This window comes from Lytechinus pictus, chromosome 10 (assembly GCF_037042905.1).
Source record: "Lytechinus pictus isolate F3 Inbred chromosome 10, Lp3.0, whole genome shotgun sequence".
Taxonomy (NCBI): Eukaryota; Metazoa; Echinodermata; class Echinoidea; order Temnopleuroida; family Toxopneustidae; genus Lytechinus; species Lytechinus pictus.
Genome location: NC_087254.1, coordinates 22,645,039 through 22,671,146, shown reverse-complemented (window position 1 = coordinate 22,671,146; position 26,108 = coordinate 22,645,039). Strand labels below are relative to the sequence as shown.

Here is a 26,108-nt window from a genome sequence, read left to right as displayed (position 1 = left end):
ACAGTTTCAAAATGTGGAAACCCCTCAGAATTTCGCAACTTTTAAATCAATCTTATGACAAATTTCCATATACTTTCACATTACACAAAATAATAAGATTGCTTTGATGGAATATATCTATTTGTGATGTTATGTGGTACAGTTGCGGCTATTCGAGTGATTTCAAATCATGCTTTAATCAATATTGCAACATTTATTTTTGCTTTCCCCCTCTAAAAGTTAGCATTGTGACGGCTCATTATATCCGACCAGAGGCACCGAAAAGTAACTTTCATTACAAAAGAATATTTCGTATTGTATCTGGCCAGTAAGTCCGTAGTAAGGTAGGAAAATTTTGTCCACAATCTGCAAGAAAAATCGAATGAAGCATATGCCTTACATATTTTACCCCAGGCCTGCCGCATCATACGTGTCTTAAAGGGGAATCCAGCCTCGGCAATAAAATGTTGTGGTGGGAAGGAGAAAAATAAATCAAACAGAATTGTGAAAGTTTGAAAGAAATCGGACAAGCAATTAGAAAGTTATAGCTGCTTTAAAATTGAGATCACTAATAATATGTAGATTTCAAATTGGCAACTGTGTAAGTAAATTATGGCAAGGGGCAAGGACAACTTTCCCATAGGCCATGTACTTTATTATCAGGGATTTGTGGTTTTCTCCTAAGTACCCATTCCCCTGGGGCATTAATCTAAATATAACCCAGGTAGTATATTTTGTTATGTCCTCATGAAAGAAAAATATAATTTGAAATAAAACTTTTGGGAAAAATGACATTTTAGCCATAATATGTATTGGAGTACATGGAAGAGTAGTCCTTGCCTTACATCACTATGACATCCCATATGCGGCCAATTTGAAGTCTCCATGGGTATAGTGATTACCAATATTTACAACTTTTAAAAATCCATAACTTTCTTGTTGTTTGTCCAATATTGTTCAAACTTTCACCCATCAACTTATCTGATTTTTCTTTTCCTTATAAAAACAAGTTTTTATTTGGGTTGGATTCCCCTTTAAACAGAAATAAGTGAGATGGTACTCCATCACTGTGATCCATGATCCATGATCGTACTGCTGTATATATTGGGGTGTGGGCACTTGCCCACCCCCCCCCCTCAAAAATTAAAACAGTTCTACGACCAAGCAAAAAAGGATATGAGATGAGAGAAAAAGATAAGGAAAGAAAGAAAGGTGAACTGATGATTCAATTTTCTGAATATACGTCATAAAGTATCACAAATTTTCGCTCGCTTCCGATATTTTTTTATTTTTTTATTTTGAGCCATACCCAATATTCCGCCCCTCAACTTTTTGGTTCATTACGCCACTGTATACGCGTGGGTGTTGTGTTATCATTTCGTTTTTTGGTAGAATGTGACTGAATTGTCAATTTTCTGACTTTTTCTTGGGGGAGAAAGGATTTTACAGAATTCATGGAATTGGAGGAGACACTCAGTGTCTCGCTCCTGACAATGATTTATAGGTCGTTAAAAAATGTCAAATAATCATGTGTGGTACCTGCATACAAAATTATATATAATTTTGCCCTATTTCTGTATAGCTTAAAGGGAAATATTTATATCTAAATAAAAAGAGTAAAATTCACAAAGCAAAATGCTGAAAATTTCATCAAAATCGGATAACAAATAGCGAAGTTATTGAATTTTACATTTTATCAATAATTTTGGAAAACAGTTGAATGCACATCATCATGAATATTCATTAGGTGGGCTGATGATGTCACATCCCCTCTTTCCTTTCATATCTTATTACATGAAATCATAAATGTTTCATTTTTTCATACATGTGTAAATGATGTGTCTCCATTATGATGAAATAAGTTGCGCAATATTTAACTAATGCACTTAATCAGATATCAATCCGATTGTTTTAGTTCTTGGTAGAACAATTATATATATACCTAATTTCATATAATGAAATACAAAAGAAAAAATGGGGATATGACATCATCAACCCACCTAATGAATATTCATAAAGACGTGCCAAGAACTGTTTCACCGGAATCTTTAAAATTCAATAACTTCGTCATATTTTGTTGTCCGATTTTGATCAAATTTTCAGCATTTTGCTCTGTGAATTTTACTCTAACTACCATCCCTTTATTGAGATGTTCATTTATATGTGGTTCATCAACCCATTTACTATTATAATTCTTATAATTGCAATATCGCCCCCGTCGTTCTATCACTCTATAATGCTCAAGCTCTCTCTATCCCATCACTTTCCGATTCTCTTTCCCTACACCACCCCCTCTCTATTACATCGTTTCCCCTATCTCTATCCTTGTAGCTTTGTTATACACTGGCATACAGATTGGGGTGGTCTTGGGGACCGTGTTCCACCAAAAAGTTTCAAGACCAAGAAAACTAGTATAAAGAAAGGGAAAAGGAAAAGGAAAAAATATGTCATATTCTTAATATTATGTCTAAATCTGTCACCGAAAATACGTTTTTGGAATAAAAAGTTAAAAATGTTTGCTCACTGGCTTCGCTTGCTTGCAACTTTTAGGACCTTTTTTTCCATACGTCACGCTTTCCCCAATTGTATTTTTGTATCGTTTTGGCTCATTACGCTACTGTTATTATATGTATATCATAACACTGATTTGATTTTAAATCCATACGGATTAGAATTTTTTTAATGTATGCATATTGCATTCATCAATGCCGGTAATTTTACGAGAGTCATCCACATCATACTGAATCTCCGACCACTCTATTTCAAGACCTAAAATGAAATGTATTAAAGTGACCTTATTATTTTCTTATCAAGGTTTGCCACAGACATAAGATATTTTCCTGCCTTCTCTTCATAGCCCTTTATTTCTCCTTTCCCTTTGTAAATCAATCAATGCCAAAGATAGAACAATCATACAAAATACTTTATTATCATGAGCCTTTTTTGCTTCGGATTTGTCAAGCAAAGTAATTAATAGATAGTTTCATGCCGCGTTATCCTTGCTACATGTTTGAAATGATGTGAGTGTATGTGTATATTTGCTGAGTGGAGCCCTTTTATTTCTAGAATAATGATTTAAGTAAATTACAATTAAAATCAATTATCAGTATACTAATGGATTTTGACGAATGTGTGTGGTGTCAGATATCTGAGCTCCCATCCATTAGCCATCATTGCGTTCATTGGAAGACAGAAACGAAAGGCTACGCATCAAGTTGTAGAAATTATTACCGATGTGATAAACCACAAGAATCTCACTCCTGTAAACGTCTTCCGTATTATTTGTTTTAATGTATTTAATTGTCTTTAATATGTTTTCTTCTTAATAATTGAAAAATGATTTATTATAAAACACACAACAAGTATTTGATGATTTCGTTTTGTAATACCACAGTGTATAATTTCTGAGAAATTATTGACAGTTTAATAAGAGGAATAAGATAAGATGGGAGGATAAGGCCAAAATCGATTTATGAACCGCTATACAGACTTGGTATTGAGGTCGGTAACAATAAGCAATATGACTAATCACAAGGGCGTGTGTCGGTGCTTTATGGCTGCTCGTAGCTCACACACACCTAACGATGAATGCATCAAAACATACCCACCCATCCGAAATTATCTATACCAATAATCATCTCTTTCAGCTATTGGACATCCAATGATATATTTCAACCCAATATATAGAACGAACATAATTATCACGGTACCTGTGAGTGAGATAGGTTTAATGTTTTTTAAGTAATTATTACATTTTAGTTTAAAAGCCTCTCCATCCATATGAACATTCCGAGCCTATGAGCTTGTCTCTTGCCTTAATGACCACAATGGCCGGCATTACCATAAGAATAGATTTCTCTCAGCTGAGTTTTATTTACATCTCCATTAGAATCGATGCAGTCGAATCTATTGGTTGCTTTGTCGCTACGGTTCATGGCGCCTCAATAGCCCCCTACCGTGCTGCATGCTCTATCGGTTCTGCATACACCAAGCTCTGAGTCCCGTTGCTAATGCACGGCCGTTATAGCGTCCTTAGTGAGAGACTTTTGAATCTCATTACGAGCCCCCTGCCTGCGCCACGCTGAATTGAAGCCATCACGCTACAGGTTGTATTATACTATGCAATTCTCCCACCACTCATTATCGGGGGACCAATTACTCAACCTATGTTACGAGAGCAGCTAACTGGTGAATTATTACAAAACAGAATGAGCTTGTGAACCATGCGGATTATGGATCTCTAAATTTTTTTTGCATTTTGTGATTTTCATCTCGTTTGGAAGTACAATACTGATTAAAACAGAAGTCGTCTCAATATTTTGATTGCGATTCGGCTTGCCAGCCAATTAACATTCGGATTGTTGTTTTTTCCAATCCAATTAGACTTGTCATCAGCAGATTAAACAGTTCGAAGGACAACATGGATTTTAGGATTTTACTTGCTCTATGCATATTGGTCGCCATTTATTCTCCTAGCTCAGAAGCAGTAGAAGGTTCGTATTTTCTTGCTGATGTTTATGTTGCATCATTTAAACACCTGTTACTGCTATTTGTTTTGAATGCACCCTATTGTCGTCCATTTAAATCCTTCTAAAGCTCTCAATACTAAAATGCAGTCAAGTCTACTAGCACACTCGATTAACCTGCTGAGAGCTGCTTTGCTCTCGTAAAATGATCTCTTTTCATATACCAGTTTACTGTTAGATTATTTCTTATCTGCAATTACCTCATACCCTGATGGATGTTAATTTCAAAATACAAAAGATAATGTGTATGGTAATATTATATTTTGTGAATATACATTTTCACCATCATCATCATCCGTGAAAGTACAGTCCACCAGGTTGGTGTATCATCGTAATTTTATCTTGATTTGTTGTAGGTCACGTAGTTCGATTCAGTTGCCGAATTCATAATGAATGAGATTGTAGAATCTACAGTTCCTAAAATTGATAACACCCTTTTATAACATTCATTATTTTTACAACAAGAATATAATTTTTACAACAAGAATATCTTAAGTGTACCATGGAACTTAAGACTGAAATTACATGTATCCTTGTGAAAAATATTGCGTTTATTTACTCTTTAATATACTTTACATACTGCGTTTTGAAAAGTGTTTTTTTTTTCTTTCAAAATAATTCCATAACTATTATAGAAAGTCATTCAAGTTATATTTAGAAAAGGAAAGAGTGTAAAACTTTGACATTATTATTTATACAGAAGAAGAAAAGTATCTTATGCATATTTTTTTGGGGAAACACATGGGCTTAAACGTGTATGACAGTCGAAGTAGAAGTATTAGTTGCAGTAATATAAGTAGAAGTGGTTAGGAGTAAAAGTAGTAGTCATGTTAGTAGTAGTGAAAAGAGTAGTAGAATTAGTGGTAGTAGTAGTAGTAATAGTAGTAGTAATAGTAGTAGTAGTAGTAGTAGTAGTAGTAGTAGTAGTCATAGTATCACTAATTGTGATAGTAGTAGTAATAGAAATAATGAAAATAATTGTTAAGGTGAAGATGATGATGGTAATAATGAAAAACTATGATAACCATGATAATAGTGAAATATAATGATAAAGATAATGATGATGATGATGATTACAATAATATAAAACTTAATAATACAGGGTTAATAATGATAAAACGATAAAATCAGTAAGGAATATGATAATAATGATAATCATCATCATCAGTGGATGATGTCCTCTTCGTTTTTTTGAGAGAGGCTCAAGGGGGATAGGGTATATGTAGCAAATAATTATGACATTTCATAGGGCGCTCCATTAAAAAAATGACAACACATTCATAACACAGTAAAAAATAACCGTATTTTGTACTAGTGGAATTTTAAAAAAGATGTCAAAATAAACAATGTGTTTCGAAGTGTATGTCTGACCATTTTTTTCTTAAGAGAGTAGGAAATGTTATCTAAATTAGTTGATTTAATATACCCGGACATAAAGTATTTTTTCGAAGAGATCAATCAGGTGATTAAAGTGGTATTGTTGAATTAAAACTAAAACACATAGGCGACTCGCCTGTCCGGGATTGACATACAATATACCTGAAAGAGGAAAGGTTTGCATAAACCTGAGACGACATTGCCTGGCTGATCGATTTTTCATCTGGGCGTCGCCCTTTAATATCTATAAGAGGGACAAAGAGGTTCCGGGTACGATAGGACTCATTAAACCATTCTTCCCAAATGTTAGAAAATACCAAGATGGAAATGCCCCCAACTTAAACATTACTAATTGATGATGAAAACTCATGACGATGAATTATAGGTAATCATGGCAGTGATGTTTAGGGTATACTCTTATAGTTTATATGCTACATGTATATAGGTTATATACTATTTGTGTTATAATACAACATATTGACAGTAGGGGAGACCGGGGTTAGTTGGAACATGGGGTAAGTTGAAACATTGTAATTTTCTCTAACGTCTTTAAATAAATTTCTGCAATACTGCCCTCAATTTATTGTCATCATCAAAAGCCATCCACCATATTACATACAACACATATGCAACAAGCCTGGTGAAGTTAGAAACAAATTTTTGTTTTTTGACCTTCTGAGTAATTTTTTTCTTGTTCAGAAATGTTCGATTATCTCTGAGAAGTTTATAGATCAAGTTGGCCAGTTTGGGGGTATAATAGACACTTATACCAAGCTACAAAATGAGGTTATTGATATGCCATGGTGAAGTCCCTTTTTTGTGCTGTAGGCTTATAAACGTCAAATGGGCCTCCGGGGTTAGTTGGAACAAAGTTGAAGGGGCTAGTTGGAACATGTTCCAACTTACCCCAAACATAATTATGAATAAGAATATTGGATTTGATGAAAAAAAATATATAAAGTATTTCACACTCTTTTGAACATGTATTGTATACCATGCTTGTTTTGTTTATCAGTTAGGTCTGAGTGTGCATTTAAGGCCTATTGTAGGCACCTAATGCAATATTAATCCTTATCAAAATGGGGGGGGGGTGTCAATTTGAGCCCCCCCCTCGTGAAATTTCGTCACTACGCTGTCCCACAAAATTTTTTACTACACTGCTCGCTGACTTTTTACTTTCAAGTCTTGCGCATCATTTGAGACCAAATTTGCGATGCCTGTGTGCGCGATTTCAAAATTACATAACAAATTGTACGTGCATGTTCGGACCCAAAATTGTTCAAAAACGTGATTCCATGTACAAGGTCAATGCAAATTGTGTTTTTCAACCAATAGTCATAAATGTATGATTAATTTTTTTACTTTTGCTGGTTCAAATAGATTAATTTTATGCTATTTATGATCGCAAAAGACTCCTGACAAAGTCCATCGGAAAAAACAAAGGTTTGAAAAAACAAAAATACAAATAAAAGACAAAAAATACATAAGAAATTGTATTTTTTGCATTTTTTGGTGGATATTTGTTTTGTGAAAATTGATACTCTCACCAAAAATTAGCATTCTACTAGCTTAATAATTATAGAGTTAAAGGTAAAAAATAAAAAAAAATAAAGGGAAAATTGTATATGCTTATTTGCATAATTAATTATGAAAACAATATAAACAATTAATTTTTGTCTTATAAATTTGATGCAGAAGTACATGAAATTGCTGATAGTATACACTTAATTGTATGTAAACTCAGATGCACCCAAATATTCGGAATTCTACTACACAGTCTGCTTGTGTGAGTGGCTGTATAAAAGAAAACATAAAGTTCAACGAACCCACACTTTAATATTTTGAACTTGAATAAGATAAAGCAAATAGGCTAAAACCATGTAATATTACATTTTTAAGTAGGTTTAGTATAATTCTTAATTGACCATCCAGTGTTCCAACTTACCCCATACCATGTTCCAACTTACCCCGATATGGGGGTAAGTTGGAACGTTTGCGATGGTCTTGTTAAAGGTGGATTTTTTCAGTAACCATAATAGAGTTAAAAATTTTATGGGGTACATTTGAAGCCCTACGATATATGCTTCAAGCTGATATACTGATTGTTTCTCGAGTAAAGTCTATTTGGATTTTACCGCTATTTTTGTCAAAAATGTTCCAACTAACCCCGGTCTCCCCTACTGTCTGTGGGTTCTGACTGTGTAAAGTCTTTGCGACGAAAAGAGCTATAAATAATTGGTTTAACATGAAACCAAGGTCTTACCTTAAAGCAAGAAACAAAAGCCGTTATGCTGTAACCAACAACTTGGCATATTTCATAATTATGAACAGATACAATATTGAAATTTAACATATGAAAACTTGATATTTCAGAGACCTTATTACAATCATGTAAGATCCTGAAGATGAAATATATATTTGTTTTCGTCCGTTAAGTTGTTTTTTGCAGGAAGGATACTGATAAACAATATGTATATTATATACTTTATATAGATATATATATATATATATACATTATATATATATATATATATACATTATATATATATATATATACTGTTTACACCCTTTTATAGGAAATATATCTTTCCCTTTTTAATTCTTGGTTGTTCTTGGTTTAGAAGTTTTGTATCTCTTATGTTTCATACAGTTTACTCCTTTTACATAAAAATATACATGTATATTCAATTGATAATTCTCTATCATATTGGTTTTAAATTCATATTTTCTCGAAAACCAGAATAACGTAAACGTATTGAATAAAATCATTAAAATTATTTGAATAAAAATCCATAGCCACTTCCAATGTTCCTCACGGGCACTGATCCTCTCATGGTTAGTTGTCGATAACTCTATACTATCATGACCATGGATTTCACAAGACTGACCTAATTCTTAACCGCTTGGAAAAGTGACCGAAATGGATACGTTAACTATCTATTATCATAAAATTCGGGATGGTGTCAGCGTAATATTTTTTTTTACCTACAGGTAAACCATAGAAGTAGGATTTCACTATCATTGAACCACCATGGACCCTACCTTGAACACTACCATAGATACAAATCACCAAAAGGGGCAGTGGTAAAAGTCCTCACTCCTTCGAATTTGAATTCCTCCAAAAAATTAATTAGGACCAATAAATACCATCTGTGGATTATGTTTGTCTTGTTATTACAAAACAAATAATATTGTTGGCAAGCTGTGATTTTACCCGCTATTTTAGTGTTTACCGCAAGCTAATATCACCAGCAGATGAACTTGATTGATTTCCGTCGGCCTACGGCTTTTTCTTTCTCCATTGAATAACTTTCACTTCATATTTCTACAGCACTCAACAATTCGAGCATGCATGGTAACACTTCTTGCAGCATACACTTTACATTCTATGTAGTTCATGTATAAAGTATTAAAGTATTAAATGTAAAAAAAGATTTGCTTCATACTGCAATATTTGATATTGACTGTCAACAAGATTCCTTTTTAAAAAATTGTCCTTCTGTTTGTTCTTTAAACCTAATTTGTGTTATAGTCGAGAGAACCAATTAGTTGATTACATCTGTGAAATTAATGTAATATATTAAGTTTTAATAAGAACTTATCGTAGCAAAATATCAGCGTTTTCAGTCGAATTGCTGTAGGACAAGGTGCACTGTATAGGCAAAAATGCAATTTTTTCTGTCTAATGTAAAAAACAAAGTGATAACTGATGCACTCGTTTTTTCAAATGCATTCTTGATAAATAACCAGAGTACAAAAATCACTGAGGAAATGTTTTCTTCTACTGATCGATACAGACGTTTTAAAATTGTAACATTTAATTACAAACGATAGTGCATAATGATGTTTTAAACATTCGAAGGATAGTATTTGCATGTTCTCGGGGGGAGGGGGTGGATCATAATACGTGTACTATTTAAGGCTCTCGTCAAAATTCTGTCTTTACCTTAATGACAAACAATACTGGGTCAATAAAAACATCAATCAAACACGACATTGAAGTACATACAGACTGAATACATCTTTCTTTAAAGAAGCCATAACAATAGTCAAGATCAATATTAAGAATTCCAAGCTTTGTTCTCATCTTACCTTTGGCTTCATGTATGTATAGATTATTTACAACGGGCAATATCAATTTCAGAAGAAAAAGAAAATGCTTGCTATCACACAATGGTAATTGGTAACGATAGGGGTATATGATATCAATATTGTATTCAAAATCATATGTGATTTTTATCATGATGGTGATGATAATAATATTAAATCATTGTAATGGCGCGCTGATAGCTTGCAAAGAAAATTTCGCGTAAAACGAATACATACACGTCGATTGATTGTGAGAGCAAATGCTTCAATTACTGAGACGATATTTTTTTTTAACTATTGAGCAAAATTTAATTTAATTCTTTAAATATATACATGTATGCCTTTGTGAAGTATGTAGAAAATGCTGATAGAAATATATTCTGCATTTGACTAATATGACTGGCTCTTCTAAGAACCAGATAATGACGGCCTGTGTCATCACGGCATTTGACTTCTCAATAATTGATTGGCAGACACTGCTTCGTATACGATGAAAGCAGCTGTTCGACAATGGCTGACAATTATTATTAAAAACCTCGTGTAGGGATGTTCCTTAGCAACGGTTATATTCGTTGCTATGGCAGCTAAAGAATGGATGCAGTCATGCATGGGTTATAAATGCAATGAAATGATTGTTCAGAAGTGTGCTAGATTTTGTCTCATTGTGTCGTACATGTAGACCAAACTATGTTTTTGTGAGTCATCATAAAAGCCTCTCGTGTTTGAGTTGAGTTAAATCTGTCTTTATTCGGAGGTTTATGATGATCATAATAACAATAATAATAGTGATATATTGATAATGTACTTAAAAACTAATAGGTATAATATTGATGATAATATCAGCAACAACAGATTAACCACGTTAACGATGTTGATTATTATGATGACGATGGGGATGATGATGATGATAGTAATAATAATAATTATTATTATTAGTAGTAGTAGTAGTATTATCATTATTGTTATTATTGTTATTACTGTTATCATTATTATCATGATAATACCAATACAAATGATGATGATGATGATGAGAGCGTTAGTAGATAGTATAAGTATGGTAGCAGTTGCAGAAAATTAATAGAAGTAGAAGAAGAAGTATCATCATTATTATCATAAGAAGCAGAATAAGAATATACAATATGCATGATAATGACTACTGTTATTTGCTGATGCTTATCATATACATGTATTCATTATTTAGGAGTAAATGTTTCTCTGTATTCTTTCGTTTTTGTACAGAATGCAACAGCTTTCCTTGTAGCAATGGAGCAACTTGTTTGGAGGGCGAAGATCACTTCATCTGCGTTTGTGTTCCGCGCTACATCGGGCCTACCTGCGATACTCTATTGGATGGTAAGGATATCAATATCAATGTCAAAGGGTGTAAAAAGGCAATACATAAGCGGTAATACGGAGGGGTGGTGGCTGTTTTTTTTAATGATTTCAATTGATCCAAAGTTGAAGAGATAAAATAGAAGAGGATAACGAGGAAAGGGGAAGAAAACGGTTGTTTTGGGCTGTATAGCTGATACCTATACTATGATGTTTGTTTATATGGACCTCTGCTTATGCAGCTGTGTCTGGAATAATGTCTTGAATTGATTCGAATTGCCTCTATATTGAAATATGCAGACATTTTCCCAAATAAAAGACAAAGAACCGCACACGAACTGCACATCGATTTTCCATGATTTCAGTTATTCATTATCTACTGCGCATACAATTTGTGAAATATCAATGTCCAATCACGAACTGCTTCAGACCTTATTCAAGGTGACGATCATAGAATCAAAGTAGACAAATATGAAGATAATGTTATTCTGATGAAAATAACAGTCACCTTTTAGTGAATTCATGATATATTCAATGAATGCCCATCTCTTCATAGGTCCATTATCTAATGTAGCTGTTTTCAATGTTTGAAATATTTAATAAATCTCTTCATTGTATACATAACCGATGCATCCTTTGGGTTGCAACTCGTGTTTTTAATAAACTTTGGATTGAGGATGGAAAATAACGGAAGAAAGAACCGGTACAAAACCGATGACTGTCGAGACTTTCATGGTGCATTATCTTTATTTAAATTTTTGAGCTACGATCATTATAATGTTGAAAATTGTTCGCTGAAGGGTTTCGTACAGTCATGTTAAGCAGAACAATTTACAAATGCTATTATGCCTTCTCTGATGCCAATGTAAGCACTCAATTCACACCCCCTTCCTTATTTTGACGCGAATGTCTCCTTTGGTTGTCTATCTTACCCAGGTGTGACAAGTGAAGACTTGGAAAAAAGGGATTAAAAAATATAGACTATGAGCAGCTAAGCTTGGGTAAAATAGGAGCTCCTAACAAGGCGGATGTGTGCACAATTTAAATGATAATGGGGCGTCGTAGTCTAGTGCTTACGATTCCTGTCTTTCAATCAGAGGGACGTGGGTTCGAATCCCAACCATGGCGCAAGAAAATTACCCATATCGTGCTGCACTCAACCCAGGTGAGGTGAATGGTTACCCAACAGAATAAATTCCTTGATTGCTTAAGCGCCTTTTATAGCAGCTGGAGCTAAATCCGGGGTAATACATGTATATAGTGCGCCATTGAATAGGTAACTAGATAATCGGCGCCTCATAAATGCTATATATTATTATTATTACCCTGTATGATATAACTGTCTTGGAAGTCTTTTTAGTTTTGTTTTAAAAAGTTTGTTACAATTATGTTCTGATTAAACTCTTCCCACTCCAGTATCAGTTTATGACGGAACATGTGGTGGAAGCTTCTTTGGTTCAGCAGGAGTTCTCACCTCTCCTGGTTTCCCGGGGGTATACTCACCCAACGTACGATGTCTTTATCTAATCGGAATCCCCAACGCTCAGAACATCCAGATCACCATTACTGCCTTTAACCTCGAATTCAACAAGGATTACTTAGAAATTGGCAGTGGCGATTTCGGGCCATTATCGGGTCGCCTCCAGCAGCTCACAGGAAATAGCTTATCATTGCCATACGATGTAACGGTCAGCAACCGGCATGCTTGGCTCTACTTCTACAGTGATGTAAACAACGAAGAACAGGGCTTTCAAGTCCAGTACATCGCAGGTTAGAACGAATAAAAAGATTAAAATGCAAAGTTTCATTTGATCTTTTGGCTCCAAACTTTGATATACATAACTGAGGAAGGGTTCTAAAATTGCAATGTACGGTTATATGTACAGCTGTAGATTTGTACTCAAGTCCAAGAGTACGATCACGATACTTCCTCATTCGAATCCGAAAAAGGTCATAATTGTTCTGTATCGCTTTTTCCGACGGCGTCCTCAACCTCTAATCTTAACCAAGGTGAAAATATCATATCTTATAAGGACTTACTCATGAAACCTGATCGCAAAGACGGTCAAGTGTTAAGTATCATTCGCTGTGGGCTTTAGTTCACATGGTCAATGTCATGGGTTATTGAACTTTGACCTTGATGTGGTATCATCATCAAAACGTAACCAAGTTTAAGTTTTAGAATATTCAATATAATATAAAACTTACATAAAATCATAATCATTGTGAGGTATTGTGGTTAATGTGTAATTTCGGGTTGCCAGGAGAAGATCAAATGTTATTTGGGATCAATAAACTTAAATCAACAGCAGTCTTATCCAAAGGTTTAGATTTTGAATTGAACATGTTGAAGTTATTAGTCTGTACTATGTTAAACTTAAATATAATGGTTTACAGCTATCATGAATTAAATGAGTATATTCAGGTTACTGGGTAAATATAAATCAACTTGGATAAGAAATTGTATTTTGTTCCTTGTCTTAAAAATATTAAATAAAAATGAATAAATCTTGTATGAGATGATTGTTGGATATCATCAATGATACGGAATGAATAATAGATTTCATAGTTCATTTTAAGGTCAACGAACTTAGGGTTTATAATCAAATTCATATTTTTCTATTTTTGTAAAATTATCATTCTAAGTTGTTTGAATAGCCAGCATTGCTGATATATTGAATTTGGTAATGCAGGTGAGACTGCAGGATGCGTTATAAATACTCGTTTATGTTGGGCATTTATATCAGTGTAATTTACCCTTTTAAAAGTGTTTATATGTTTTCTTGATCTTTTATTTCTATAATATTTTGTTACACTTGTAGACTTTCTTGAAAATAAGAACAACCAGAAGGGCAATTTGTCCTATGACACGAAGGTTGAAGAATGGAATACACGAATTTCGTGAACCTGTATTTTTTTTAATTCATACGTTTTTTTTTTAATTCAAGGATGTTTACGGTACTACGGGAAAAAATTTCTAAGTTCTGAAATCTATATAAGAGTCTCTAATGGTGGACATTTGTCTTAGTTTGTATGAGATTATAATCATTACTTTTTTAATCACAAATTGCTTTTATCTGTGTCCTGTATAGATCTGGATGCATGCGCTTCGTCTCCATGTCAAAACTCGGGCACGTGTGTTGATGAAAATTTTTCATTCAGCTGTGTATGTACATCTGGTTGGACTGGGGATACATGTAACACGAGTAAGTTCTGCATAAGTACATACCTATCTATTCGTTAATATCACCACCATCACCATTAACATCATTAGCATTTGTCTTGTTAGAACATATCAATCGTTATCATAATTACTTTTGTCGTCATGATTATTATCACCATCATTATCATCATCATCATCATCAATATCATAATTATCATCATTGTCATGAACATTTTTTAGAACTATTATTATTATTATCATTATTGTTATTGCTATTATAGTTATCATTATTATTGTTGTTATTATTATTGTAAATTCTATTATAATCATCGTGATTATGAAAATCGTAGTTATCATTTTTACTTCAATTAGTATAGATATTGTGATGAAAATCATATCACCTAGAATGTCTGATATGAATCACAAAATAAAATAAAAAATATTCAAGATATCACTTTGATATTGTAAGAGTAGTATATAAGACTTATGATAATTCCATGAAGAAGTGAATAATGTTGTTTGTTACAAAGAAATTAACCTTCAAAGAATATATAAAAGCACTGGTGTCATTATATTTGTTTAGATATTGATGAGTGTGACAGTGATCCTTGTCTAAACGGAGCGACTTGCAGTGATCAGATCAATGAATATATCTGCTCTTGTGATTCTGGCTGGACGGGTACAGACTGCGACATTAGTAAGTCATATCATTGCTGACATACATTGGGGAAGATTTTGCAATTTTAATGTATATTTTTACTGTTGCTAGTTAATGATAAGTTGAAAATATGGACTAAATCCGGGGTATTCATTATGATTACAATTTTCTAGCTTTTGATGGGGACAAAAACACTATATAGATGGGTAATGGTTCCCCAGAAAATTGTCAGAATGTATGTGTGTGTGTTTGTGTGTAAATTGAAAATATAAGTTGAAGGTTTGTTGTTCTCCGATTATAGGGTACTCTCATATCAGTAATTTTAGTTATTGTTGAAGTTTTACTGTTTCTGGTTAAGGCTCGATCCGTTTATTATTTCCGTGTGTTTATTCCTATTACTCCCAATGAGCTCAAATTGTATTGTATAATTATATTTTTATTCGTTTGATTTAGTAGATTTGTTACACCATTATGTCGATTGTATCTTTCATGGTCTTGTAATTTGGATTGATTTTGTCGTATCTTGTATCTTTTCTGTGTTTTCGTTTTTTTTTAATTAGGCTGGTATTTGCCATGTACATCTAAAAATATGTTAGTCACTTAAGTCATGTAAAGCCATATGCACGTGTGTAATATCTGGTGTGTCTGAAAACATTAGATCTGCAAGATAGATAGAGTAATGGTCAGATTTGTAAAATTTTAAAGGAGATGCATATCAATGAAATATTACAAATTCAATTGGCAGATCAGCAAATTTCTTTTAGTTTTCTTTTGTAGGTAAACTGGACCAAAAATTACAATAAATCCTTGGACTGCAACATGTTAATCTATAGTTAAGCCATTTTGAAAGTGGGCATTTTAAATTATAGGATTATAGAAAATATTCCTAATGTCTCACACAAAATAATTGTGAAGTCATTGTGGGTGGCGGTAAATGACTCCAATCATTCTCTTTCTATTGGTTTTTATTGTAATCTCTCTATACAAAAGTGATTCAAGGGTGCCAGTCATGTGAGTCAGATTATTTAGACAAGAGCATTCTAGTCGGCTCGGTTCGTTAATTTACCAACGCTGCCACCCCCCCCTGTTTTCTTGTCTGTTATTAGTGAGTTAATGGACAATATCTGAAAGAGAGTTGGTAGAATGATGGAGCCATGTTTCAGCAAGACCAATTACATGGCTGTTATGTAAATTCGAATGTTCTAGAAGTAGATTTTCTTGTCAAACCTCTTGTCAGGCGCTTGATTTATGATTGTAAAAAGAAAGTGCTTCAGGCATTTCGCATAGAATATTTGATGCATATTTTGCCATCATAGATTATTTAAGGATACAATAATGCTGCGCTTGATCATTGCCATCAAAGCGAAGCTAATCTCTAACGATTTCTCAACCCGAAAGAAAAAGAGTTGCATTAGAAGTAGCCATCAAAAGTGGTATTATATCAGTTATTCTGTTACATTTTTCAAAGACTGAGGTAATCTCTTCTCTTTTTACAGACATTGATGAATGTTCTAGCGACCCATGCGCCAATGGAGGATCTTGTGTTGATGGTGTCAACAGCTTTGCGTGTACATGTCTGTCGGGATACACCGGTACACTTTGCGGAACAGGTGGGATATGAGAGAATTGTCATTAGATTTAGATGTGATCTTACAACTTTCTTTGTAATGCCCGTGGCTCTTAATTTGGTAAATCATTTTGCAGGCTCCAGCATAATTATAAGGCTATATCATCAAAAGAATTCGAAAGTGTGTGTTTGTGAGAGAGAGAGGGGGGGGGTATGTGTGTGTGTTTTGTTTGGTTTTCTAGTTCCTATTATTTTTAATGTACGATAAAAGAAGTGACAAATGAAAAAAAAAACGAAATTTAATGATGATGTTCATGACAGCGATGATATTGATAACTTAAGCTTATTTATAAGCACCTCTTGTCACGTAATGATCTTTTTTTTTCTTCTTAATGCCAAGATTCACCTTCATTTTCGATACATTTCACTTACAGAGATTGATGAGTGCGCCAGCAATCCTTGTTTCAATGGAGCGACCTGTGAGGATCAGGTCAACCAATACACATGCTCATGTGCTTCGGGGTGGACAGGTGTACACTGTGAAAACGGTAAGTATCAGTATGATGGTATTCACATATTGACGGTTCATGGTCTTGGTGGTGGGAATTCACTCTAAATAGGCCTAGTCAAAAGTGCTGTCCATATTTGGATTTTTTTTTCAAACTGAAGCGTGATTTGGTCAAGGGGTTATAGAACTGCACGTATTGGAAACACAGGTGTGATGATACCCACCATACATCTTATCCAAATACTCTACCTGTACGTTGAAAACTTGACCATGGTGGCATCAAAAACGAGCCCTTGCTGGTAGCTGTTGAATCATCTGTCAAACACGCAAGTGGTGATAAGGGATCTTTGGATAATGTGGCCTTCCAGTATATTGTGTACGACCTAGGTGTCTCACAGGTGCCAATGTTACACCAAGTATGCCAGTGATGATGAAGTCAGCTACAAAGTCGTCCATGTATTTATGTTTCATTGCAGGATATCTGGATCTTGCAAATCCAGAGACATTTGTTCTAATGGCAACTCCGTTTTGTTGATATCATGCTGTTGATGAGCAATTTGTTTCTATGAGATGGTTAACTTTGTTTTCCTAATCCTCGAGGATTTTCAGAATGTCAAATATTCCTCCTCAATTTTATTAATATCAGTAAGACCTATTCCGTTCTCTTATTACAGTGTATTACTTGCTTTCGTGACAATGGAATCTAGGAGGGCGGTCCACTATATGGTAACTGCTATTGCCCATCAATGAAAAGTTTCACGCATCATCAGTCAAGTAGTACAGAGTTTGAATTCGGAGTTGTTCCCATTAAACGGGTCTGTCCGAATTCAACCTCATATTCATGGCAACCACCGTTACTCACCAAGGATCGCCTTGAACGATTAATTGCATCATTAACCTGCTCATTCCATGTCTTTTTTAGTTGTCTCCATTATGATTTTGGTTCCTCAAGAAATTTCCTACTGTAATTAAATCTACTGATACCTAAAGATACATGTATAAACTTAGAAAATTATCTTCATAGATATCGATGAATGTAACAGCAACCCCTGTAGGAATGGAGCTACGTGTTTTGATAGCAACAATGGATATAACTGCAGATGTGCACCTGGGTATACAGGAACTAATTGCGAATCAGGTAAATATATCATCTTAAGTAGTGACGACATTCGTCATTTTATGACCAGAAAAGCAAAATATATAAACATTTCATGAAAATCTATCGTAAATGGGACAATAGTGTCACTTCACGTTTCATATTGTTTCATATAAGAGTGTTGTGTGGTGTGTAGGTTAAAGGGGAGGGGTCAATAATGTCCACAATTCATTATCCTTATGTGATTATTAATTGGGATACTGCTCTCTAAAATAAGTTAAGATTGGGCTGAGCTATAATGTTGATTTATCTCAAGATTTAGAAGGTAACACGCTCAATCGATTTTGTAATAGTTTGATTGATTGATTTATGTATTAATGATATTGTTTGGTTAGTTGGTTGGTTTGATTATTGTTTAATTCTATTTATGAAGGCATCAGAAGTAGAAGAAGTAAGGATTAATGACCGCTTGATCAGAATAACTCACGAAAGCTGGAATATCAAATATTTCCTCTTCAATATTACTGTTGCACCAGCAGCATGCCGACAAGTATTAAATAACAGTCATGCTTTTATCATGTGTATAAACTAAATTCAGTGATTTAAGAAAATAAACCATGATAACGCTACAATGTTGTTGTTTTTCAGATATCAACGAGTGTGCAAGCCAGCCTTGCCTGAATTTGGGTGTATGTCAAGATGCAGTTAATGGATACACCTGCGTCTGTAGCGACGGATACACGGGAACAAACTGTGACCAAAGTTAGTATTAGTTTTTTTTTTAATTAACACAATTTGATTTTCAACCAATCAGAAGCGTATATTTTGGACTCACATTTGATTGCTCGAGATGTATTAAAACTTTACTATTTCTGAAAGGGGCCGAAGATGCTAAATAAACCACAATAACTCGTTCCATTCTCCAAGTATTGTATAATCTCAACAAGATGTAAAGAGAATCGGTCAACTATAGTTTCTGAAGAGTTTTTCGAAACGTTATTGTGAAAGGCAGTTGTATAAAAGATAAGTGTGTACTACTTGATTTGAAATTAGTTATTACACATGTACAACTACCGAAAATATCTCTGTTTTATTATACTCTTTTGAATTTGTTGAATTGCCTGCGTTGGGTATTTATTTTAATGAAGTCTTTTTATAGAATATATTGTAGGCCTATCATCAACAATGCTACAATAGCCAACCCACATCCATTCGATTTTCTTTAGTTTACCTTCTCATGAATTACATGAAATGTAATGTATTTTTTCAGATATCGATGAGTGTATAAGTTCACCATGCATAAACGGTAATTGTGTTGATGGAATCGACCGTTACTCCTGTAATTGTGACCCTGGCTGGCATGGAATCAATTGTGATCTGGGTAAGTTGATATGAAAACGTTTGTGCATTAATTCTGTGGGGATCTTGATTTTGATTTGATCTTTAAGATGAGTCCATGGTTGTTAACCAACGATAGCAGAATTAAATTTTATGCAACGGATCGATGTTCCGTGGTTTCAAATGGAAGGATATCAGAGTTAATAATTCCATATTTTGATCAAAGAGATTTTCTTACATACTATATTTCGTATTTTTTTAATATGAGAGACGGCTTTTATAATTTGTCTTATTATATCTCTCTTAACATTTTGCCCCTCGTAGATTATGATGAATGTGGAGTTTCGCCGTGTCATAATGGAGGCGGTTGTATCAATGGACTTAACATGTTCACGTGTGTTTGTACTGCTGGCTGGACGGGTACAACATGTCTGGAAGGTACTGTATATACCCCTCTATACGGGAGGGAGAAGGGTGGTGTGCTTTTATCTACCGATATTTGAAGGTTGTGTAAAATCGTTAAACATGTGGACAAGTCTATGTCCTATGGCTTGGCAGATCGTATTAAATTGAAGGGAGAAAGGAAATTTAAAAATGGAATTAATTAAATTGATGTTTGAAAAGGGGAAAATGAAAATGAAATGAATAAAATAATGATAATAATAGGCATTTATATAGCGCAATCTATCTATCATTATTACCCCGGCTTTAGCTCGAGCTGCCTTTCAGCGCTCATCCATTCAAGGAATTAATCCTGCCGGGTTCCCATTCACATCACATGGGTTGAGTGCAGCACAATGTGGATACATTTTTTGCTGAAGGAAATTACGCCATGGCTGGGATTCGAACCCACGACCCTCTGTTTCAAAGTTAGAAGACTAATCCACTGGGCCACAACGGTCCACATTGGTACGAAATATAAAGAAACTTAATTCAATATCATGAAATGACATGGAATGGAAGAAAAATAATGATATCTAATAGAAGGGAATGTACTGAAAATAAAACGAAATGAAATAAACAAAATGATGCGAAAATTAATTAGATTGAAAGAAATAATTCATTCATTCAATTCTTAATTCCATTTCCTTTCCAAACATAATACAAAGAAATATAAAGTAATACAAATCAAGTACAATTTTACAGACGAGCATTCTTACTTCGTAATAATGAAATAAATTTACTGATATCTCAATATTGAACGTCATTTCTTCCATCAGATGTGGACGAATGTGAAAGCAGTCCCTGTGTGAATGCTATTGGGTGTACCAACGGTCGGAATTTATATACTTGTACGTGTCGTAATGGATGGACCGGAACAAACTGCGATGTTGGTGGGTATTTTTAATAATGTTCCAGATAACCTTAATGTAATTGGAATGCTGCTTCTAAATTTGATTTTAATGAAGAACTCTTAGGTGAGGGGATTCATGGTGTGTTTTGCAAACATTCGATTTATCTTCACGAGACATGTTTTATTGTCTAACGTTTATACTGAGATAAGATCCTGAAATTACTACAAACGATGAAGGATTAATATCGATTATAAAATGATATAATATAGGCGATTTCCTCTTAATAATTCATTGTGTCTTTTTGTCCTCTTTTTGCCTTTGATTCAGACATCAACGAATGTATCAGCAACCCGTGCAACAATAGTGGTCTATGTATCAATGGAGATAACATGTATACATGTGACTGTCAAAACGGCTTCGAGGGAGTTCATTGTGAAATAGGTATGAATTACATAAATGTAGCCTAAAACATAAAATCTTAGTTTTAAAAAATGCCATCAGCGTGTTCTTGACTTATTATCTTTGTTTGTAGTTTATATGAAATGGATATAATTGCATGAGTATCATAAGCTAATAGCTCCAAAACAATTTCAATGGAATGATTTCGCATCGCCTATGCAAGTATAATTAGATCGATCGACAACGAATCTTGGAGAATCGATTTCCAACATCAACGATTATCTATGGAGTCTCCGACTACAAGAAAACTGCAGTAAGGTAAGAAATTTCTCTCAATTTCATTAGAAAACTAATCATGTGCTACTAACCCAGGGAACAAGGCAAGTGATTTTGAAATGATTCCAAATTGTAAATAAGCCATATATGGATGATATATATATCTTCGCTCAATGATAAATGATGTTATAATGAACTCTGTAACTTATTGCACGAAAGACCTTTTGTAAAAGAATTGAATGGAAATGATAACCATGCGAAAAGCCGTTCACCTAACACATCGAACAGGAGAGTTAATTAAAGGGAACATTTGGTCTCGATGAATTCCCCGTATCAGATATGACAAGTAAACACTGGCAAAATAAAAATCATGTATGTCACGTTGATTGTTATTTACTTTGTGCGTCATTTTATGAAATGACTATTTTTTATTCTAACAATATTATTATTGATTTCAGAGATTGATGAATGTTTAAGTCAGCCATGTCAGAATAACGGAGAATGCACAGATCAGATCAATGGGTATATATGTACCTGTTTACTTGGATTTCAAGGACCCGAATGTCAATTTGGTATATAGTCTTCTTTCTTTTATAAGTGTTTCAAAGATTTAATTGAAATATTTATTTTTCAAGTCACTTTGCTGCAATTTGTATATTTCATATAATTTTGTAATTGAAAAACACTATATCATTTGTCTTCCGCTTGATTTTTTTCAATTTTGATGACAATTTATTTCTATTTCATATGTTTTGCAACTTAGAAATTTTGTTTACATTACGTATTCAAAATAAGATTAGTAGCAGAAATATATGAAAATGATATGCAACTACAACGCTATAAGGATAATAAATTCCTTTAAACAGTGAGCGCTTTAATGTAGACGTACTGAAAATGGGAAAACAATTTTTTTCTTTGATATTATTGTGTGAAATGTAGACGTACAGAAAATCAGAAAACAAAACTCTGTTAATTGATATGAGGGTCTATGCTATTATTTAAGATCCATTTATTTTTACAGAGATTAGCACTAGCAGTATGGTTCATCATAGAAACAACAAAAGAATAACAAAAACAAGACAACGTGGCATTACCAAATATATAATTTATTTCTTAAAAGAACGATTGAAACAACTTGAAATGTATGTTTCCTTTTATATTTTTAATTGTTAATTCCAAACACGATTCCTTGCTTCTAACAGAGATCGACGAGTGCGCAAGTAACCCTTGCTTCTTTGGTGATTGTATTGATATGATTGCCCGCTATTCATGTGTCTGTGCGGTCGGCTACACTGGAATAACATGCAGAGAAAGTAAGTTCGAACATTTTCTGACAAATGTTCATGAAGATTGAGAGCTTGTCAAACTTCATTAAACCTTGTGATATTTGAGATGAAATTTCTTCTCGACAAAATCAAGAATATTAGACCATCTCCTTGTTAAACGTTCTCCCACTCCGTGGCTATATGCCTCTTAAGCCAGAGTTTGCTGTGAAGGTTTTGGTCTTACGATATGTTTTGACAAAATATGAAGCTGTACAGTTCTGTAGAGAATACAAAATATATTGTCATTAAGGGAAACAATGCAGTCTAGAAATTAGCCAATTGTCCAAACTTCGTTTGATCTAAGAACTTCAGTATCAGGATAATTGACATTACCTTTTTTCAAATTATTTTTTAGAATGAAATGAGTTGATAATTAATATTCCATTGTCATTGTTATTTTCACTTCAGATATTAATGAATGTGATAGTAACCCGTGTCGCAACGGAGGGAGCTGTGACGATCTGCTGGCGGCGTATCAGTGCGCATGCGCTTCAGGATGGACTGGTGATACATGCCAGCAAAGTGAGTAGACAAATAACTATTCATTAGTTTGAAGAAGTGGTTGTCCTTCATGAAGCGCTTTATTGCAATAGCTTCAGACCGTTTCACTCGTGATGATGGTAGATTGAGTTTTTATTTACAGTTATAAAGAACACCGGGTCATAAAAATACAGGGAAAAACACGCCAAAATTATATACTTTTAGAACAAAAAGGCTACTTTTCAAAATTGGAAAAAAAAACGTTGTACAGACCAAGAGTTGAGGGGTAGAAGTGAATTGATTATTTCAACAAATGAGTATGATAAAGCTTTAAATGTATTATACTGGATATAATCTTTTAATTTTCAATTTCTATTTCCCCTCTCCAGAGAGAGACAGACAGAGAGAGAGATATATATAAAGTGGAAGAGATTGATAAGTGTGCAGTTTCATTTCCATTGGAAGTAATGTAAATTGAAAGTGTTAACTACCTTTATAAAGCGTACTATTTATGTAATCTTCTTCGCAGACATCAATGAATGTGAAAGCTCACCGTGTCAAAATGGTGGAAACTGTGCGGATTCGGTCAATGGTTACATCTGCTCTTGTATGGCAGGCTACACGGGAACATTCTGCCAAACAGGTATAGTGCACTTTCCCCGTCATAAACATTTGTTTCTAAGTTCTGTCTAAATATTCTCAGGGACGGTGCTACAGAGGCAGGGGGCAATCATCATAATTATTTTTTTCAAGTATAAGTAGTAAAAGACAGAATAGGGAAGGAAGTGTGAGAAACAATGGGAAAAAGTACAGTTATAATAATAATATAGTTTTTCAGATTGCAATGGACAAAAATTAGAAAGGAATCGAAGGAAGACGGAGATTTTCTTTTTAAATGATGACTTTCTGGTGTAAAAACCCAGACCCCGAATTTTTTAGTGAATCGAGTTTTTATGTTCCTGTATACCCATATTGTCACTGGAGGCGAATTAAAATGATTCAAAGTCCACCAGAAGAAAAAAAGCATTATCAGTTAAGGTGCTTCATACCATTAACACATATGAATTATTCACGAAAGCTAATTATTCATTGTTTTTTATTCAAGAACTTTTTTGTCTGTATTTCTTTACAACAGAAATCAACGAATGTGCCTCGACTCCTTGCCAGAATGGTGCACAGTGCACGAATTTGATAAATGCTTATTCTTGCATTTGTACTTCTGGGTATACGGGTGCCCAGTGCCAAACAGGTAGAATGGCATTCAGTTGCATGCATGCATCTATTAAAAGATAATCAGGATCATTAGTATCATCATCCATACACGTAGTCAGAAATACATTCAAAATATCATTCCAATCATCTTATTGTTTACGCTATATAGATAGCCTTGGTAGATCTAAAGTTGTTTCTTTGCTGTGTTTCACTCTCTTAGTAGAAGTAAAGTTAAATCGAATTTTAGTCTATCAAAGACATGTAGCCTAGCTTTCATTAGAATTGAAGCAAATATTTACGCCATGTTCACACTGCTTGTATATTTATCATTTTATTTCATGTGTAAATGTAGAACAGGTGTAGTATATGCATATCTTCTGCTTATTAGATTTTTGCTATAAAATTAATTATAGAGAAACAATATCTTATTATTATCAAATTATCTCACTTTTGCTGAATTAAACACCCCTTATTACTTTTTCGTGAAAACATTTTGCAGAATAAAGTATAGTTGCATGTATTCTGTTTCAGTGATAGTTATCATGATCTTATGATTGTTTTCTTTACGCTTTAACTTTGCTTTCACTGAATGCACGTTTTTGTTGCAATATCTTCTTTCAATGTGATTTGCAGTAAATATGTCGGGCTTTCTTTTGTCGTTTGGGTTGACACATTGAGGTGAGTTTCTCGGAATAAATCCAGGGGCCCCGTTGCATAAAACTTTTGCCATAAAGAAACTCTGGCAAATAAACAAAATTATGCTATTGGAAATTACACTTTAACTCTGGCAAAAACAATGCCAGAGTTTTTATGGCAAAAGTTTTATACAACGGTCCCCAGGGGTGTTTCATAAATCTATCTGTAATGTTACGCACGACTCTATAAAGAATTGATGTATGGTATGCGAAATGACTTGTTCATCTGCTAAATACAATATAGATTAATAGTCTCTACAACATCAACTTCAAAATAAGCTTCGAACATTCTCAAATATTTCAATACAGTTAATTTCATAAGAAATACAATCAAAATATGTTATATTTGGTACCGAATTAGGCGTGCTCTATAGCATACGTCTGTAAAATCACACATGACTTGACATTGACAAACTGCACCATGAACGCCCAGTTTGTTTGTTCACGGATCAGGGATATTTTTGTTTACTGTTATTACACTTTATATTAGGGACGCACCATTAGATGCCCGGGGGTGGAAGTTTGGGTTGATGCAAACAAAAATCCTTTCTTCTTTGAGCATTTTTTTTCCTTACTCCATTGAGAGAAGTTTTTTGGGTTTTTTGCTGCACATTTCAGATGATTTGTTAGTGGACCAATTTTTTTTTTTACTCTGATGGTGAGTCAATTTTTTTGCTCATATAGCAAGTCAAGGGGTTTAAAAAAAAACTTCCAGCCCCCTGGATATATAATGGTGCGTCCCTTATGATATGTTACAACCACGTTTTAGAGTGGATGCAATAAAATAAACTTC

General features: G+C 33.9%; 1 protein-coding gene across 4 annotated transcripts in view; it reads left to right on the top strand.

The window, feature by feature from the left end:
* Positions 1-3,961: 3,961 nt before the first annotated feature.
* LOC129269301 (neurogenic locus Notch protein-like) overlaps positions 3,962-26,108 on the top strand; it is a 53,188-nt gene continuing 31,041 nt past the window's right edge. For 2 of the 4 annotated variants that reach the window (XM_054906789.2, XM_054906788.2), the window contains exons 1-18: positions 4,038-4,472; positions 11,211-11,324; positions 12,720-13,073; positions 14,396-14,509; positions 15,050-15,163; positions 16,621-16,734; positions 17,126-17,239; positions 18,224-18,337; positions 18,944-19,057; positions 19,566-19,676; positions 19,958-20,071; positions 20,854-20,967; positions 21,256-21,369; positions 22,062-22,175; positions 22,806-22,916; positions 23,337-23,450; positions 23,938-24,051; positions 24,544-24,657. In XM_054906789.2, the coding sequence (XP_054762764.2) occupies positions 4,400-4,472; positions 11,211-11,324; positions 12,720-13,073; positions 14,396-14,509; positions 15,050-15,163; positions 16,621-16,734; positions 17,126-17,239; positions 18,224-18,337; positions 18,944-19,057; positions 19,566-19,676; positions 19,958-20,071; positions 20,854-20,967; positions 21,256-21,369; positions 22,062-22,175; positions 22,806-22,916; positions 23,337-23,450; positions 23,938-24,051; positions 24,544-24,657 (2,245 nt within the window). In that variant the 5' untranslated portion in view covers positions 4,038-4,399. Of the gene's footprint in view, positions 4,473-11,210; positions 11,325-12,719; positions 13,074-14,395; positions 14,510-15,049; positions 15,164-16,620; positions 16,735-17,125; positions 17,240-18,223; positions 18,338-18,943; positions 19,058-19,565; positions 19,677-19,957; positions 20,072-20,853; positions 20,968-21,255; positions 21,370-22,061; positions 22,176-22,805; positions 22,917-23,336; positions 23,451-23,937; positions 24,052-24,543; positions 24,658-26,108 lie in introns of all 4 variants that reach the window. The other 2 variants (XM_064105575.1, XM_054906790.2) reach the window with 2 other exon arrangements.